Source organism: Microplitis mediator, chromosome 3 (genome assembly GCF_029852145.1).
Source record: "Microplitis mediator isolate UGA2020A chromosome 3, iyMicMedi2.1, whole genome shotgun sequence".
NCBI lineage: Eukaryota > Metazoa > Arthropoda > Insecta > Hymenoptera > Braconidae > Microplitis > Microplitis mediator.
The window spans coordinates 18,371,875-18,389,441 of NC_079971.1; the positions used below are offsets into that span (position 1 = coordinate 18,371,875).

Consider the following 17,567-nt stretch of genomic DNA (forward strand, 5'->3'; position numbering starts at 1 on the left):
GTCATGTACTTCCCCATTAATGTAAACTGCTTTTATAAGCTTTACAAGATTCTACAGCGTAAACACACCCGAAATAATAATTCATATCTTATTATTTATTATTATAAAAAAATTAAAAAGTTAATGAAAAGTAAAAATTACTATTCAAAAATTAATAAATTGATTATGGTTATAAAAAAATTTGAAAGTTAGTTAAAAATCAAAATAATTGTTTTATAATTAATAAAGTAAGTATTATACTATCTAACTTAATAATTTATTTACGAAAAATAATTTGCTAACAGTATAAAAAAAAAATAATAAAATATTTTTTTATGCATAAAGTTATACCCAATAAAACTATATTTTAATTGTAGTTTTGATGAGTTACCATGGATACTGAAACGAAGTTTGGAAATCACAGCTCTAAGAGGACAGTATCATAATTAATTTATGTTTATATAAAATTAAGTAAAAAAACTTATAGGTTATAATTATAATTTTAACGATTTTTATTTATTCTAATTCACAGGAAAAAGTGTATTATTATCAAGGAAAAATATCAACGATAACAAAGTGCAATAAATTATGACAATCATCGTGTGCTCTTGGAGCCAGCACACATCCATAATCGGTACTTAGGTTTTTTCACCAGACCAGCAGATTTCAAATGGTACCATTCGAGACAATAGTCACATCCTATGCTTATTTTAAATTTTTTTATTTCGTCCATGTCATCATCATCGTCATTGTCATCGTCATTATCGACCGTCTTATTTAAATCTATTTTACAATATTTACATTGCCATTCAATTTTTTTTTGTTCACACAAATGATTCACTTTTTCCCACCCCTCATTGGTGAAATATTGTTTTATTGATGATAAATTGATATTTTTATCATCAATAATTGCAAAAGATAATTCGTTAATCGATATTGTTACATCCGATTCACTTATTCTTCTTTTGTTATTTAATATTTCATCAATATTATTTCGTGGCATCAACCATTTTAAAATAATTTTTGATTTTTCGATTGATAACTTTTCGATAAATGGAATTTCTTTTTCTTTTTTAGCACGTTTTACTTTTCTGGGCAGTCCAATAACAGTCTTATCAGTGCCTTTCGGCCGTCCTCTTCGCTTTAATGAAGGTTGTACTATAATATTTGAAAGGACATTAATATCTTTTCTTATCGTCGAGGAAGTTTTCGTTTCATTTAAAATTTTTGGCACAGTTGAAACCCTATTTACGAGTAGCGATTTATTTAAACTATTATCTTTGCACAGATTTAATGTGTTTAAATTTATTTCATTTTCTTTCAATTCATCATTTTTATTTATCATTTGATCATCATCTTCTGAACTGTCTGGTAACAAATTTTTATGTCTTTTAATTTCAAGTAACGATCGATATCATCTTCATCATCATCAGAACTGTCAGCATAATTATTATTTGGTTGTGGTGGTTCATGAACCATAATTTTCATAGACTCGGAATTGTCATTACTTGAGTCGTTCTGGAGATCATAATTCTTTCTTGTTGATTTTTCATCAATTACCTTAATTTTCAATAAATTTGTTTCTGGTACATCATGATAATCAAGTCCACCAGTAGTATTATTATCAACTATAAATTCGTGATCACTTGATTTTGAAGATTCTAATTGATTTAACATTTCACTATCACTATTATCATCATCATCATTATTATTATTATTATTGTTATTAAAATTATTATTATTATCGCAGTCGCTATCCTCAATAATTGTATCGTTCTCGTTGTTGTTGCTGTTATTGCTGTCGTGATGTAGGTTTATTCTACTTAGTCTAGAATTATTAATTTTTTGCTTATTTCTGTTTGTTATTTTTATTATTTCCACCTCTTCATTATTTTGCCACGCTTCTAATAAATCAACTAGAACTTTAAATCTACTTGTGAACAATTTCGTACCAACTTCTGCGGCTAGACTCGGCAATTTTTTAGCTATTTCATTTGCTTTTCTGAATTTTTCGTTTTCCGACAAAATTTTTTTTTTATATTCAATGGAAGAAATAATGGATTCTGGAACAGGGATTTGTTCATCGGAAGATTTAAAAACTCTTTGAGTCTCAAAATAATAATTGCGGGTCCATCTTTCATTACATAAAGTTTCTTCAAATAAATTTTCTTTCTCTATTTTTCTAACCAATAATATGTGTCTAAATAAATATTACAAAAATATTCAGTATTTTTGTCAAATAAAACAATTAAAAAAAATTTACCTGCAAGACAAGTTCATTGATGTTCGCTCCAGACAACTGCAGTAAGTGGAAGTGGAAGATACTTTCACTGTTGGCGAAATAATTTCTTCATAAATATTTAATTTATCATTGTATTCCAACTCCAAGTGATCTATTTTATTAAATTCTTTTATTATGAATTTCAAAGCGTAATTCGTTAAATAATTAGCATAACAATTTTCTGGAGAATTTTTTGAATAACTCAACACTTTTCTCTTCTAATAATCTGAAGCAGCTTTATGATCTCGTTCTCTTTGTGAGCATTCCAGAAAAGTTAAAAACTGTTTAATAAATTCTTCCAGTGACATGAAACGATCAAGATCTTTTTTAATTTTGGCATTTATTGACTCCAAACGATTGTTTGTGTCATGACCAAAGTTATGTTGCATGTAATCACTTGATAAGGACCACTCATTCCGACAATCATGCCAGTTTTCATTGAAATAATCCAGAATTGATTTTGGCAAGCGTCTTAATTCATCGTACAGCTCATTATAACGGTCTTCTGTCTCAGCATACACCATTTGCTGTAAAATTCTTTTTGCTTCATCTCTTTCTGTCGGTGTAATTCTTCTTTTTTCCGTCGTAATTTCCCTGTTGAACGTCCTCAAAGTATGAAACGCACACATAATTAAATTAACTTCGTCAGGTAATAAGCTACTTCGGATAGCGTCTCTTTCGGTGAGGTCCTTATCAGTCATAACACATTTTATTTTTTCCCACGATGGATGGCACTTTTTAAAGCTATCCATCATCCATTCAAGCGATACTTTATTTTCATTAATTAGTATGCTCACTCCAACAATTTCCATACAGCCATTCAAATCTTCTACTATCATTAAATAGACTGGTGCACGTATATTTAATAATTTGAATGTCGCGTCTATCCCAACATATTCTGGATATGCGTCTATGGCTGACTTCATCTCTGGTGTGGCAAAAAAAAGTCCTTTAAAAACATTATCCTCGATAAAGAAGTGGCAGTCCGCTTTATATTCATCTGTCAGAATTTTTTTTACATTTTCTAAATTATTTTTTTCATGTCCAGTGTATTTTAAATTGTGGATATCTTTTAGCAGTACGACCTTTCCTGTCTCTTTACTAATTTTATCTTTTATTTTATTTTTATTTGCTTTTAATTCTAACAGCTCCTTCACTTTACTTTTTACTTCTGGAGTCATTCTTCGGGTTTGAGGCAAATGATCATACAGCTCTTTAATCGTTTGATGGTTGTGGTCTGAATTGATGTCCGATATAATTAACTTCATACCATCTTCATTTACTCTCACTTTAAATGACGCTTGACAACCTTTTTGAAAAGTGCTGGATGATCTTTCTCCAGTAGACATACTTTTAAATTTTTTGCCACCATTGATACAACAGTATCGAATTGAATAATATTTTAAATTCAATTCAATATGTCGTTCGACTCCCTGTTTGCTACATTTTTCGATTGTGACACAATCTTTTTTGTAAAAAACACAATTTTTGTAGTCTTGATACTTTTTTATTCTTTTCTCCAATTCATCAAATGTGATGAACGTATCGTTTACTTTCAACTCCTTCACCTCATTTGCTTCTTGAGATACATCACACGATTCTTCATTATCAGTCGTATCCTCACCGTCTTGATATATGTCTGAAATATCTTCATTAATTTCATCAAAATCTAAAAAATAAATTTATAATCCATTATCTTTTTATGATTTCATATCATTTACAAGTTTTAAAAAATAAAATTATCCATATTTACCCATTTTAATTAAGGAAAATAAATTATATTAGATTATTTGAATTAAATTTTGTTTTTTTGTTTCAGATTAATTTTTGACTTAAAACAGATGTCAATCAGAAGATGTCAGTTATTTAAAAAGACTGATTGTCATTTAAATTTATTTAATAGCTTTTAAATATATGCATCTAAAAAACAAAAAATTATTTAAATTTATTATATATATATATATATATATTTATTTATTATACTATATATATTTATTTATTTATTTATGTATTTAATTATTTATATTATATAAGAAAATAACAGCAATGTATAGAAAAAAAAATTTTGTTTATATTAATACATTATATAAATAATTAAAAATTAAAAAACTTACTTAAGTAAGTTTTATTATATAAAAAAATACTTACTTTAAAAATAATAAAAATCTTCTCAATAAAAAATTTAAATAATAAAACAGATGCATAGTGGATTGTGTTTTTTTGATTCACTCGTTAATTGTAAGTTCAAAAAGCATTTTTTTTTATAAAGCTTGAAAGCTTAACTTAATTTGAAATTTTTTTTAATTTCGCGCCTTTTTAAGTTTGTAATTCGCGCTTTCAATTATAACCAATAAGAGTGCGTCCCATCCTTCATCGACAAAAGTGTTGTGTACTACTCGTCTATTCAAAATTTTTTTTTTTTATTCTAATATAAATTTGTTTTATACACTGTAAAAAATTTGCGGAGTAAATGAATTTTTAATTATTCACTCCCCTCAGAGTGAAATTCACTCCGCAGGGGAGTTTTCGCGGAGTAGATAATTTTTTATTGATTTAATCTCTCCGGAGTGAAATCCACTCCGGAGCGGAGTTTTGTAAATATTATTAATAAAAAATAAATCCGTGTCACTCCGCAATCACTCCGCTAAAAAAAAACTCACAATTCACTCCGCATGCGGAGTGATTTTTTTAAAACTCTGGAACTCCGAGTGGCGGAGTGAATGCGGAGTGAATTCGGATTTAATTTCAATCCGAATTCACTCCGGATTTTTTACAATGTAATAATCTTATCTGTGGATATTACTATTTTTTTTCGGACAACTAGCTTCAGCCAAATTTTTATTCTGTCAACTATCAATCAAACTTAAATCCCCAATACTTAAAAAATGTTCAAATGTTTCGGCAGCAATTTAAAAGTATAAAGTATCAATTTGACTATTTGAGTTAAGTAATGCCATAAACTTTTCTTGATTATAAGTGTAGAACAGACTAGAGGATCAGACTACAATCCACCGATAACCAAAGTTAAGCAGCATCGGCATGAGACATTAATTGGACGGGTGACCTCGTAGTAAAATAGTAGTCAACGGATAATAATTTTTTTTTTAATAATTTAATTTTAACCCACATTTATATTGATAAAGACAATAAATCCTTATTAAATTACTTAATTAATAATTTATAGATATTCTAAATGAGATTCTAAAAATGACTATATTCGTTCATGCATGGTTATATATAATCATATCTGTTCGTATATAAACAGACCACGTTATGTATGATCAGACCTGGCCAATTTTTGGATCTGATCATGAATACACGGAGAGAAAAATATCGCCAGATTAAGTATACGTATCGCTATTCTAGCTATACGCTGTATAGTCATCTTACTTAACGATACGCCGTATAGCCAATTCAGCTATACAGAGTTTCCTCACAGTGGATCGTCAAAATGACGATCCGTATCCTTATTTTAGGCATTTTATGAATCGCTGACATGACTATTGCGTAAACTCTGAATTTAGGCATCCGGCAACCGAGAACGATGATACGTATAGCCAATTTAGCTATACGGATCCTCACGCTGGCGATACAAATACCTATATCAACGAAACTACATATCGTTACAAAGACTATTCGTCGTATTGTTAAATTAAATAAACGAATACTTAACCTAACCCAAATACGTATCTTTATTTTAATGATACTATAAATTATTAAATTAATATGAGAGTATTCCTAAATTAGTTATACGAATCGTTATTGTGACGATACGTCATTTGAGGATACATTGGATAGTCAATTTGGCGATATTTTTCTCTCCGTGGAGACAAATATGCATGATCATATATGATTAGACAAAATCTTTTTTCATCGGGAATTGGTACCTCAGTTTTGACACAACTGCCAAATGGTAATTTTTAAAGTTTTAAAAAGGAATAAATGGTTTTTAAAGAAAAGAACTTTCTGTGAGCAAAAGGTAATGATTATTTTACATTTTATTGTGTTCAATTTACGTTTTTACACTGTAAATATATTTTACTGCTTAATTTGCAACTTATTTTTTACTGGATAAAATTAAATAAATTACAGTAAACATCGTAACTTTTGTAATTGTTAGTATGTCGGGCTTATTGTTTTTACATTTTATTCTGTAATTATTCCAGTTTTCTTTCTTCCGTGTTGTCTTTCGGTTATTTATTTTATTATGCAAATTAATAATTAATTTTGCTCATAACTATTCACGATCGTACATTTTCGAGCATCCTTGGTGGAAATTTTTCTGACTGTTCTCTGAAAAACTCTGAATAAGTCTTTAGAACTTTGAAAAAGTCTTTAGAACTTTAGAACTGAGTTTTTCAGAGGAAATTCCGAAAAATTTCCACCAGATATCTGGAATATTTTTTCTTCAATTCTAGTATGAAGTGTTTTCGGTTTTCATTATAGTCCGAATATCACTGTATTCTTCCATTAATTAACAAACTTTTGTGAGAGACATCATTGGATATAGTTTTGGTTGCTTACACTCTCATTTATTTTAGGAATTTGATTATATACTATAAGGATGCGGAGTGATTTTAAATAATAAAAATATATATACACAATATCCCGATGAAAAAAGATTTTATACAAATGTATAAAATTATATACAAAAAATGGCCCGATCCAATTGTATACAACTGTATAGAAATTGCATACAATTCTATACGAATTGTATACGTCTATATAATTATATACAATTTTATACAAATTATATACAATTCTATATAATTGCAATATATAGAATTGTATATAATTATATAGAATTGCATACAATTTGTATAGAATTGTACACAATTGGATCGGCCCATTTTTTCTATCCAATTATATATAGTCTATATATAATTATATATAGTCTATATATAATTGATATATGATTCTATACGATTGTACAAATTCTTTTTTCATCGGGATGTATGTAAGATGAGAATACTTATAAACCATATAATATACGAAGTTCTGGAGTATAAATACTCAGATTGCATTTTAAGGCTCCGAGTGTTTACCGATTCGGCCGTGAATATTAATATTCGAATACATTTAGTCATTTCACTACTACTACTACTACTACTACTACTGCTAATAGAACCATACACACACTCATACACACCTTATGTTTAACGACTAACTTGTCACTTACATTTTTTCCTCCTATACCTGAAGGAGTTTTACGTTTATAATTAATTTGTGTATTTCGAGAGTGTACTTATTAAGCTGCACAAATTTTATATTAATATCTACCATAATTAATTTGTTGTAAAATGTAGGAAAATAGGTTTTTTTAGCATCTAAACCAGAATGATCCTAGTGTAAGATATACAGTGCAAACTTCAATTCCTCAGTATACGTAATTTGTTGATCTGTTGCATATCAAGTAATTGTAAATATTTCAATTAGAGCACATCAAACTTGAGAAGCATTAGTACGTTTTGAAAAATTTGGTGGCCCTGAAAAGGGCCGTTTGGTTGATTGAGGGAATAAGAAGTTTATTTAGAGCTGGTGTACTTGGTGACGGCTTTGGTTCCTTCACTGACGGCGTGCTTGGCCAATTCACCAGGTAATAGAAGACGCACTGCAGTTTGAATTTCCCGGGAGGTGATGGTGGAACGTTTGTTGTAATGCGCAAGTCTGGACGCCTCAGCTGCAATACGTTCAAAGATATCATTGACGAAACTGTTCATGATACTCATGGCTTTACTAGAGACACCAGTATCAGGATGAACTTGTTTCAACACTTTGTAGATGTAGATGGCGTAACTTTCCTTACGCTTCTTCTTGCGTCCTTTTTTATCGGACTTGGTAATGTTCTTCTGGGCCTTGCCCGACTTTTTCACGGCTTTACCGCTTGTTTTAGGAGGCATGATGATCACTGATTCAACACTAGTACAAGACTGGAGTCAAAATGTGAATTGGCCAACATTTCGTTTCTTTTTTAACAGCTAACGCATTGGTATGGTCGGACCAATGATATTGCGTACCATCGGGTGGAGAGGATACCCGTAATCCTATTGGATCGCAGGTACCGAAACAAAATAATAACAATATTAATCGTGTCGGTACCTGCGATCGAATAAAAAAAAAGTATCGATGGAGGGGATAATTCCTTCACTGTGAGTGGCTCGCAGTAACCGACATAAAGTTGGGAAATACAGTGACTTTTGCTGCCAGAAGCACAATTCGTCTCTGACGCTCTTGAGTAAATTTCGTGTTCCGTTCACTCTAACTTAAAATCATGTCTGGTCGCGGTAAAGGTGGTAAAGTAAAGGGAAAGTCAAAGACTCGTTCAAGTCGTGCTGGACTTCAGTTCCCAGTGGGTCGTATTCATCGTATGCTGCGCAAAGGTAACTACGCAGAACGTGTCGGAGCTGGTGCTCCAGTGTACTTAGCAGCTGTTATGGAATACCTTGCTGCTGAAGTACTCGAGTTGGCAGGTAACGCTGCTCGTGATAACAAGAAGACCCGTATCATTCCACGTCATCTCCAACTGGCCATCCGTAACGATGAAGAATTAAATAAACTTCTTTCTGGAGTTACTATCGCTCAAGGTGGAGTCCTGCCCAACATCCAAGCTGTCTTATTGCCCAAGAAAACCGAAAAAAGCAGCTCATAAATCGCTTTCGCATCTCCATATAAACAAAACGGCCCTTTTCAGGGCCACCAAATTTATTAAAACGAAAGTTATCTTTTTCAAGTTTTATCTCTAACCTGGCGGTTCTGAATCACCCTGGGAGTGGAAACACGGTGGAATCACGATGGTTACACGGTGGTTTTGTGCCATTCTACTACCGTGATTCCACGGTGTATTCACCGAGATTCCACGGTGTATCCACGGTGTGACGAGACGTTCGTCATTATTGGTAAATATATATTATTCAAACTATCCGCGTTGCCGTTCAGAGAAGCACCTTTCTTTGTTGCAGGTTATTCGAGGACCTATGTTCGCTAGAGAAATATTCGTATGAATATTTCTCCAACGAAAGCCCCAAGTGATGTGTTCACAGCCCTAGAGGGACTTAAATCGACCCGCCAATTAGCGACTTGTTATTGGTGTCCTCTCTTACCATCAATTGAGGAGTATACGTCGCCGGATTGCAGGAGCAATACCGTGCGAGCCTATACGGCGTGTCCCCTAGGGTGGGGCTAAGCAATCGATAACTTGTATCGATGTTAGATCATAGATGGTAACAAAACCATAAATTGCTACGTGGGAAAGTGATGGACGCGCGAAACTTGCGGGGAGAGGAAAGCTCTTCCTTCTTTGGTCCGCCATTACAGTGAACGGTCACGTTTTATTATTGAAAATGAAATCTAATTAAAATTGTGGAATCTTGTTCCGATTATATTTTTGGGCATTATTGCCGTTACTTTTGATTGATTTGGGAATATTATTTCTGTGGGCTAAGTGCTCGTTAAATTAGTATTTTTATCATAAAGTTATTCGTTATTTTAACCACGTGTTGAGAGAAATTTATTTTACATTAGAGAATAAATTCCTTGTCCTTAAATAAGTATTAAATAATTATTCCACGTGGTGAAGCGAATACTCGGGATCAGTGATGACACAGGTAAGCCTTCTACGAAGCTCTTATTGTTTTGTTCCTGTAACGGTGGTAAAAGTAGGTAATTGTCAACGTTGGTAGGTAGCTGTTGGGTCCTCAACCACTGAGAATCGTGGATTACTCAGATAAAGAAGTCACAATATTATTAATCTAGAAGTATTGTAATAAATAGTAAAATTAAGTCTAGTGAATTTTGTGGAGATTTATTGTAATAAATAAATTTGTGAACGTGCAACTTGTCTTTCATCATCTCTACGTGGGAAATAAGTTGCACCGTTTCAACGGTGATTACGCGGTGTACGTGGAATCACGGTGATAAAATGACAAAAAACCCATTATGTAACCGCCGTGGATCCACCGTGATATCGCCGTCTTTCCAAGGTGATTCAAAACCGTCAAGGCTATCAAATCACTCGTCTAACTTTACCCATCATACAGGTTCCTAAACCTGCAGTATCAATTTCATATCTCTTACTCAATACTCCTCACCGCATCATTTAAAAATCTTTGATTGTCGTGGGGTTCGAACCCAGGTCCATCAAATTTCTAGGCGAGACTGCTAACCACTGCCCTGACTTAGGTGACTTGAAATTAACATATATCTTTGAACTGCTATCTTATCTATAGGTTTACTAACTAAAAATATTATAATAATCCTTTAGTGCACCTTTATTAGTCAAATCAATAATAACTGCAGACTATTTAATATTTATCCCGTAATAAACAAAAGTAAGTATAACATTTAAACCACTAACGATAGGAAGCAATGACTATAATCATTCGAAAGACACTAATGAGAGGATTAATAATCAATAAAAACCTACACATTAAACTTATAATTGAAAAACCACAATTAACGACTAAAATAAACCCTATCTAATAACATGGTGTTGGATTTCCTCCTTCCACCCATAGGGACTACCATCGTTTTTTTAACTTCCCGCTAAGAAAATTGTAAATTTTCAAAAATTCGGGAAGTTATTGGTTTCGGTCCGATTTACGAAAATCGAATTTCCATCAGATGTCGACGTTTCGAGGTCCTAGGAAGCTATCCTGACTAATTTCACGATGATGTCCGAGTGTATGTATGTGTGTACGTATGTACGTACGTACGTACGTACGTATGTATGTATGTAAATATTCATAACTCTTGAACGGATGAACCGATTTTGATCGTTGAGGTGTCATTCGACGCGGCTTGTTAATGTCTTGAGGCCGTAGAAATTTGAACTTAATCGGTAGGGTGCGTTCAGAGATATTTCAAAAATAAAATTTTTTCAAAAATGTTTTATTTGGATAACTTCCAATTTGCTCGATGGATTGATTCCAAAATCTAATCAGCTCTAAAACTCTATAAGCCGCGTCGAATGCCACCTCAACCATCAAAATCGGTTCATTCGTTCAAGAGAAACCGTTGACGAAAGAATTCAAAAAAAATTTTTTCCTTGGTTTTTTTGAAATTTCTCAAAAACGGCTGAATAAATCAATTTCAAAATTCGACCAGCTTTAGAACTTGATAAAACGCGTCGATTGCCACCTCAACCATCAAAATCGGTTAATTCGTTTGCGAGATATCGTGGAAGAAAGAAATGCTAAAAAATGGTTTTTTACAAAACAATGGCATACAATAGTATATTACATACCTAGGCCAGTAAAATAAGAAAAGTCTCAGAGCACATGTAATTGTTGGCCGAGGCGAAGCCGAGGCTGACAAACATGTGGTCTGAGGCTTTCTTTTTTACTGGCCAAGGTGCGTATACTATTTTTCTGCTTGACGAAGCCGGAAAGTTGCAACTTCGTTTAGGGCAGCGGCCCGAAAGTTGCCACTTTCCGGCCGGAGGGCAGAAAAAGTATTTGCGAGCTCGAAGAGCTCGAAAATATATTCACAATAATGTTTTCGAGCTCAGCGAGCTCGAAAACAGCGGGAAGTTTTGGGGCTGGCCCGCAGGGTCAACTGACAGACCGATTTTTTTTTTGAGTTTTTGGCTTTGTTCTAGAAGTTTCTTTTCAAGATCGGCACGTACGCCTTGTCTTACACCACTCCCCGCTAGTAACTCAGCTATATGACTTTGCTTAGTCATTCTATCTTATTTTTCGTTCTGATTACTACAGCTTTCGTTTACTATCCTAGTTTTCGTTAGACGCAAAATCAATCGAGGTCAAGTATGCTACCCCTCGCCTAAAGTGGCGCCTATAAAAACCACCGCAAATCGGTCCTCTATGCCCATTAATTATTAAGCTCTTGATTACGTATAAACTTCTTCTTTTGAATATTAAAATTCCAAATTCTTTGTTCGAGTCATTGAAAATTAAATTCAGATTTTACAAAATTTAAATAGAATTATTTTAAATAAAAATAACTTTGATTTCTAATTCTTTTATTCAATATTACAAATAATTTAAATAAGTAAATTATTTCCGTTGAATATAATTGCTGCTTTAATTTTTATTATTCACATATTGTTCATGGGTCAAGCCAACACAGGTATATCTGCTTTTCCACCCAATAGATTTTGAATTAAAAAATTTCAAGGTGCATCAAACACTTCATGAAACGTGCGTTACTAGCGCTCCGACTAATATGGGAATCCAGATGTTCATGGTTTCCTCTCGGAATTCTTATATAAATACATATACTTTTATATTTTTTTCTATGAATTCTTACAGACAATCTATTCTTTTCTACATGGATTCCTATGGGTTTCTTTACGTATTACATATTCTCATCCATGATTGAGTATGAAGTTGTATGAATCAGGCATGGTCATGTATGCTCATGCAATTTCATACTCAGGCATGCAATCCAATGCATAATCATTCATTTCTTGTTATACAGAGTCATGCATGATTATGCATAACTTAAAACGACTCATGCGTGATCAGTCATAATTAAGCTTGGTCATCCATGAATATTGCATGACTCATGTGTGACTATTCTTTCCTCGCCATGCATGATCAGGCATGTACGCGAAAAAATGAATTATAAAAATTAGTAATTGATAACTAAAAATTTAGAATGTGGTATCACAATTTAATATCTTTTTAAACAGTAAGTTACAGTGAGGGTATTTATGGATATATGGATTTCAGCTTGTATTGTTTTTTACGTGTAAAAAATTTGGTGGCCCTGAAAAGGGCCGTTTTGTTTAATATTGGCTGAGTCGAATGATAAAATTAACCTCCAAATCCGTAGAGAGTACGGCCTTGACGTTTCAGAGCGTAGACAACGTCCATGGCGGTGACAGTCTTACGCTTAGCGTGCTCGGTGTAGGTAACTGCGTCACGGATAACGTTTTCAAGGAAGACCTTGAGAACTCCACGGGTTTCTTCGTAGATCAGACCGGAGATACGCTTGACTCCACCACGACGAGCCAGACGACGGATAGCTGGTTTAGTGATACCCTGAATGTTATCACGAAGAACTTTACGATGCCGCTTGGCTCCTCCTTTTCCCAATCCTTTTCCTCCCTTACCACGACCAGTCATTTTCGGGGTTTGAAAGAATAGACACGTTTACTCGACGAGAGTCAGAGAAATAATGAACTTTTAGTTTAGAAAGTTCTTTATTTTCATTCAAATTGGTTACAAAATTTATGTTTATAATATTTGTTCCTTACTACTACCAAATGTTTATGTGTTCTTATTTTGATTGTTCAGTATTTTAATATAATCATCTTTATTAAGTGGAAAAATTGGTGAAAAAACCACTTACACTTTTAATTCTTATAGACTAACTTAAAGCTAAATAAAGAATGATATTTACATTTATTTACAAGTATTTACAGGTTTGTTGTTTGTTAACAGATCAGGAGGTGATGAGGAACTTATGTTTGATGTTAAATGGAGCGTTATCTTTATTATAGATACCAACATTGTTTAGAATTTCTATTTGCTTAACTCTAGTAGTATAAAATGCATAAGTGCGATTGTAAATATCTGTATAAATTTCATTTATATTCAGTTTTTTTTTGATCTCAGTATTGCTTTCTCTAGGGTGCGCATTACTTATCATGCGTAAGATTTTATTTTCAGTTGTTTTGATTTTATTGATATTGAATGCTGATGCGCCACCCCAGATAGGTGCAGCATACAGCAATATTGGCTTGATCATGCTCTTATATAATGTTAATTTGTTTTTAGTACTTAATTTACTTCTAGATTTAATTAGCGGATAGAGTATTTGTTTAATACTGTTAGCTTTAAGGCATGCCTTATTAATATGTGCTTGGTATGTTAACTTATTATCTAAGATGACACCTAAGTATTTAGCATTGGTTTTAGGTTCTATTATTGTATTGTTTATTTTGAGCGTAAGATTGTTTTTTCCATTTACTGTAGTACTGCGTGAGTGTGTTTAGTGTTTTTTGTAGGCGATCAAGAGCCAGTCTTTTGTTGGCTGAGGCGTTGTAGAGCGCAGTGTCGTCGGCAAACAACGCTAGATTGGTATCTTTGTCTTTCGGGATGTCGTTAATATAATAAAGAAATAGTACTGGTCCCAGTATAAAGCCCTGCGGTACTCCAGCAACTGTCTTTTGTTTATTAGAGAGTGTATTATTAACTTGAACTTGTATGTGTCTATTTTGTAGATAATGTTGTATGATTTTAACTATGTAAAGTGGTAAGTCTAATTTGCGGAGTTTATAGATGAGTCCTTGATGCCAAACGGTATCGAAGGCCTTTTCTATATCTAATAATACTAGTGCTGTTGATTTTTTCCAGTTATACTGTGTGCAAATGTAATTTACTATTCGTGCAAGTTGTAGGTCTGTTGCATGTTTTTCCCTGAAACCGAATTGTTCCGCCATAAGCTTTTTATTTTCTTGTTCAAAGTTTTTTATTCTTTTTAAAATTATTGTCTCTAATATTTTGCTAAGCGTGCAGAGTAAGCTTATAGGGCGATAATTTTGTGGAAAAAGTTTGCTTTTCCCTGGTTTCTAGAACGTAAGAACAGTTGCTGTTTTCCAGGCAGAGGGGAAATAAGATAGTTTTAGGCAGTTATTATATATGTGGGTTAGCTGCACTAGAGCTTTGGATGGTAGGTTTTTCAAAATAATATTTTGAATTTTGTCAGGACCTGGGGCCTTTTTTGATTTGGTTTTTTTAATAATAAGTTTTATTTCTCGAGGTGATGTTAATTTTATACTATCTGGATCTACAGGAGTATGTAATAGATCATTATACGCGTTGTTTGCCTTCGAATCTGTCTCTTCGTCACCTTCGTGTTCAGTTAGATGGTGGACTGTCTCAAAATGCTCGACGAGCACGTTGGCCTTTTCTTTGTCAGTAAAGGCCAGCCCGTTAGGACCGTGAAGTATTGGCGTGCTATTGGTTGTTTTATTTGTGAATGACTTAGCAGTCTGCCAGATAGAATTATCAGAAATTTTTAGTTTTTGTAGTTTCTCGTCCCACTGCTTGTTTTTATATTCTACAATTAATTTTTTAATTGTGTTTGAGAGTTGTTCTTTTTGTGTTTTTAGATTTTTCAAGCCAGTTCTTTGGTATTGTCGTCTAAGTATGTTTCTGTCTTTAATTAATTGTAGTATGTCGTCTGGAAGCGGTTTGATTTTATTAGTAATGTTGGTTTTAGGAATAGTAGTTTCTAGTGCGTCATTAATTGTATTTGTTAAGTTTTTGATGCATATGTCTATTTTAGCTTTTGTGTCAAGGTTAGAGTTTATAAGTATTGAGTCATTAATTATTTCTCTAAAATGTGGCCAGTCAGCTTTTTTGTAATTTAAGAATGTTCTAGTGTCATGTCTCGTTTTGTTTGTAGGGTTTATGGTCAGTATCAATGGTAGATGGTCAGAATCTAGTTCGTTGATAGCTTCTAGTTGGTTGGTGTTAGATAAATTTTTTAGTGTAGCCAGATCCACTATGCTCGGTCTCCCACCGTTGGTGGGATACAGAGTATAGCGATCTGGTGCAAGAATTTCGTATTGATATTTATCTGCTAGATTTGATACTATATTACCATTAGTGTTTTTAATGTTGCAATTCCAGTCAGTATGCTTAGCGTTAAGATCTCCTACTAGTAGTACTCGTGATCCTGACATTAGTTGTTTAATTTCGTTGGGGTCGATTTTATTCGTTTTTTGCGCGATTTTAGGTCGGACATAAACTGAGTAGATTTCAGTATTGTCAGCTAGTTTAATTCCGAGTGCTTCTATTGTGTCATATTCTTTATTTTGTAGTTCAGAAAATTTAATAGAGTTGTTAATGATAATTAATAGTCTTCCACCATTGATACTGTCTGGTCTGTCTTGTCTTATGAGAGTGTATCCTGGCAGTCTGCTGAGTCTATTATTATTGTTGAGTTTTGTTTCGTTAATGAGCATTATATCTATTTTATTTTGTCTTATAAACTCGAAAAGTTCCGAGCATTTTTGAGAAAGTCCGTTCGCGTTCCAATGTCCTATTTTTATGGTATGGTTATGATTATTCGCCATTATTAATGTTATTGTTTTCATCTTCATAAGCTAACATAAATTCTAATATTGCAGAGCATTGCGCGGATTTATCATTTTTACAATTTCTGAGTTTTTCATTAAGAGATCTAATTAATTTAACTAGGGATCTAAGATTACAGATAGAATTTAATTCTTTGAGTTCAGTCATAAGGTCTTTGAACATCGATGGTTCATTTTGGTTATTCTTACCCTGTGGTGTCTGCTTCATTGCCGTGCTGTAGTTGATTATGTTGTCCTGTGTTCCTTGACTAGTTGCTGGCATCGTCGGTAACCCTGGGTAATTTTTGGAATCGTTGGTCGGTGGTGTTGTATGTGGCTTCTGTGGCTTGGAAGTCATTTGTCTTCTTTTCTCTTGGGCTGCCAGGTAGCTTTGATAAACTGAGCAGCCAGTGTAGCTTGCTGGATGATTTTGCTTGCAGTTAGTGCACTGCGGAGCATCTTCTTTCTTTTTCTTGCAGTCTCCAGTTTTGTGAGGTTCTGTGCATTTAACGCATCGTGGTTTATTGTGACAATGGCTAGATCCATGTCCGAATTGCTGACAATTATAACACTGTGTGACTAATTTTGGATTTCGATATCGTTCGATTCTGATAACTACGTTGCATATGAATTTAAGGGAGTAAATACTTTTGAAATCTGTTTCTGGACCCATAGATACAAAGTAGAGAGGAAATTTATTAGTTGACTCTTTCCTTTGTTTCATTTTCGTAATTTTCTTTGGCTTGAATCCTAGCTCTTCAAGTTCCATTTTAATATGGTCTTCTGGTATTGTTGGTAGTCCTTTTATTACGAACTTGTAATCTTTTTCATCATTCAGAGGATATGAATGATGTTCTTGATTTTCTTGATGAAGAAGCTTCATGACTTTATTATGATCTTCTTTGCATTGCGGGTAGAGTGTCATTCTGACTTCCGAAAATTTGTATTTGGTGTTTGTGGTAGTTTCGTTTATTAGGTTAATCAGGTCGACAATTTGGTCATGAGTTTTGCTTTTGATGTCCACGATGATCGGCACACTTCTGAATTTAGGTAATTCTTGTGGCTCATCGTCACTGTCTTCACTTTTGCTGTGTGTAGTTTCCATGTCATCATTTTTAATTTGGTCTGCGTTAATTTTGGCTTTTTTGGCCGCTGCATCCTTGGCTTGGTCGTCCTTCTGCGGAGGCTTATGTTTCTTCCGCTTTATTTGTTTCATCTTAGTTTTTAAAGAAGCCATCTGGCTTCTTTGATTTTTTTTCTTGA

General features: G+C 33.2%; 4 protein-coding genes across 4 annotated transcripts; 1 reads left to right on the forward strand and 3 right to left on the reverse strand.

Moving 5' to 3' along the window:
• Nucleotides 1–522: 522 nt before the first annotated feature.
• On the reverse strand, nt 523–4,017 carry LOC130665956 (probable serine/threonine-protein kinase DDB_G0283337). Its single transcript, XM_057466587.1, has 5 exons — nt 4,014–4,017; nt 3,764–3,929; nt 3,423–3,700; nt 2,243–2,387; nt 523–2,179 (listed from the first exon to the last, which is right to left on the reverse strand). The coding sequence occupies exons 1-5, from the start codon at nt 4,015–4,017 to the stop codon at nt 1,321–1,323; spliced, it is 1,452 nt and encodes a 483-aa protein (XP_057322570.1). The 3' UTR covers nt 523–1,320.
• A 3,712-nt stretch (nt 4,018–7,729) lies between these two features.
• On the reverse strand, nt 7,730–8,187 carry LOC130665573 (histone H2B). Its single transcript, XM_057466022.1, has one exon. It carries the CDS (start codon nt 8,158–8,160, stop codon nt 7,786–7,788), a length of 375 nt encoding a protein of 124 aa, XP_057322005.1. The 5' UTR covers nt 8,161–8,187; the 3' UTR covers nt 7,730–7,785.
• A 302-nt stretch (nt 8,188–8,489) lies between these two features.
• LOC130665570 (histone H2A) lies at nt 8,490–9,034 on the forward strand. The gene has a single exon (XM_057466020.1). The coding sequence runs from the start codon at nt 8,532–8,534 to the stop codon at nt 8,907–8,909; it is 378 nt and encodes a 125-aa protein (XP_057322003.1). The 5' UTR covers nt 8,490–8,531; the 3' UTR covers nt 8,910–9,034.
• A 3,948-nt stretch (nt 9,035–12,982) lies between these two features.
• Nucleotides 12,983–13,344, reverse strand: LOC130665576 (histone H4). The gene has a single exon (XM_057466026.1). The coding sequence runs from the start codon at nt 13,342–13,344 to the stop codon at nt 13,033–13,035; it is 312 nt and encodes a 103-aa protein (XP_057322009.1). The 3' UTR covers nt 12,983–13,032.
• Nucleotides 13,345–17,567: the final 4,223 nt, after the last annotated feature.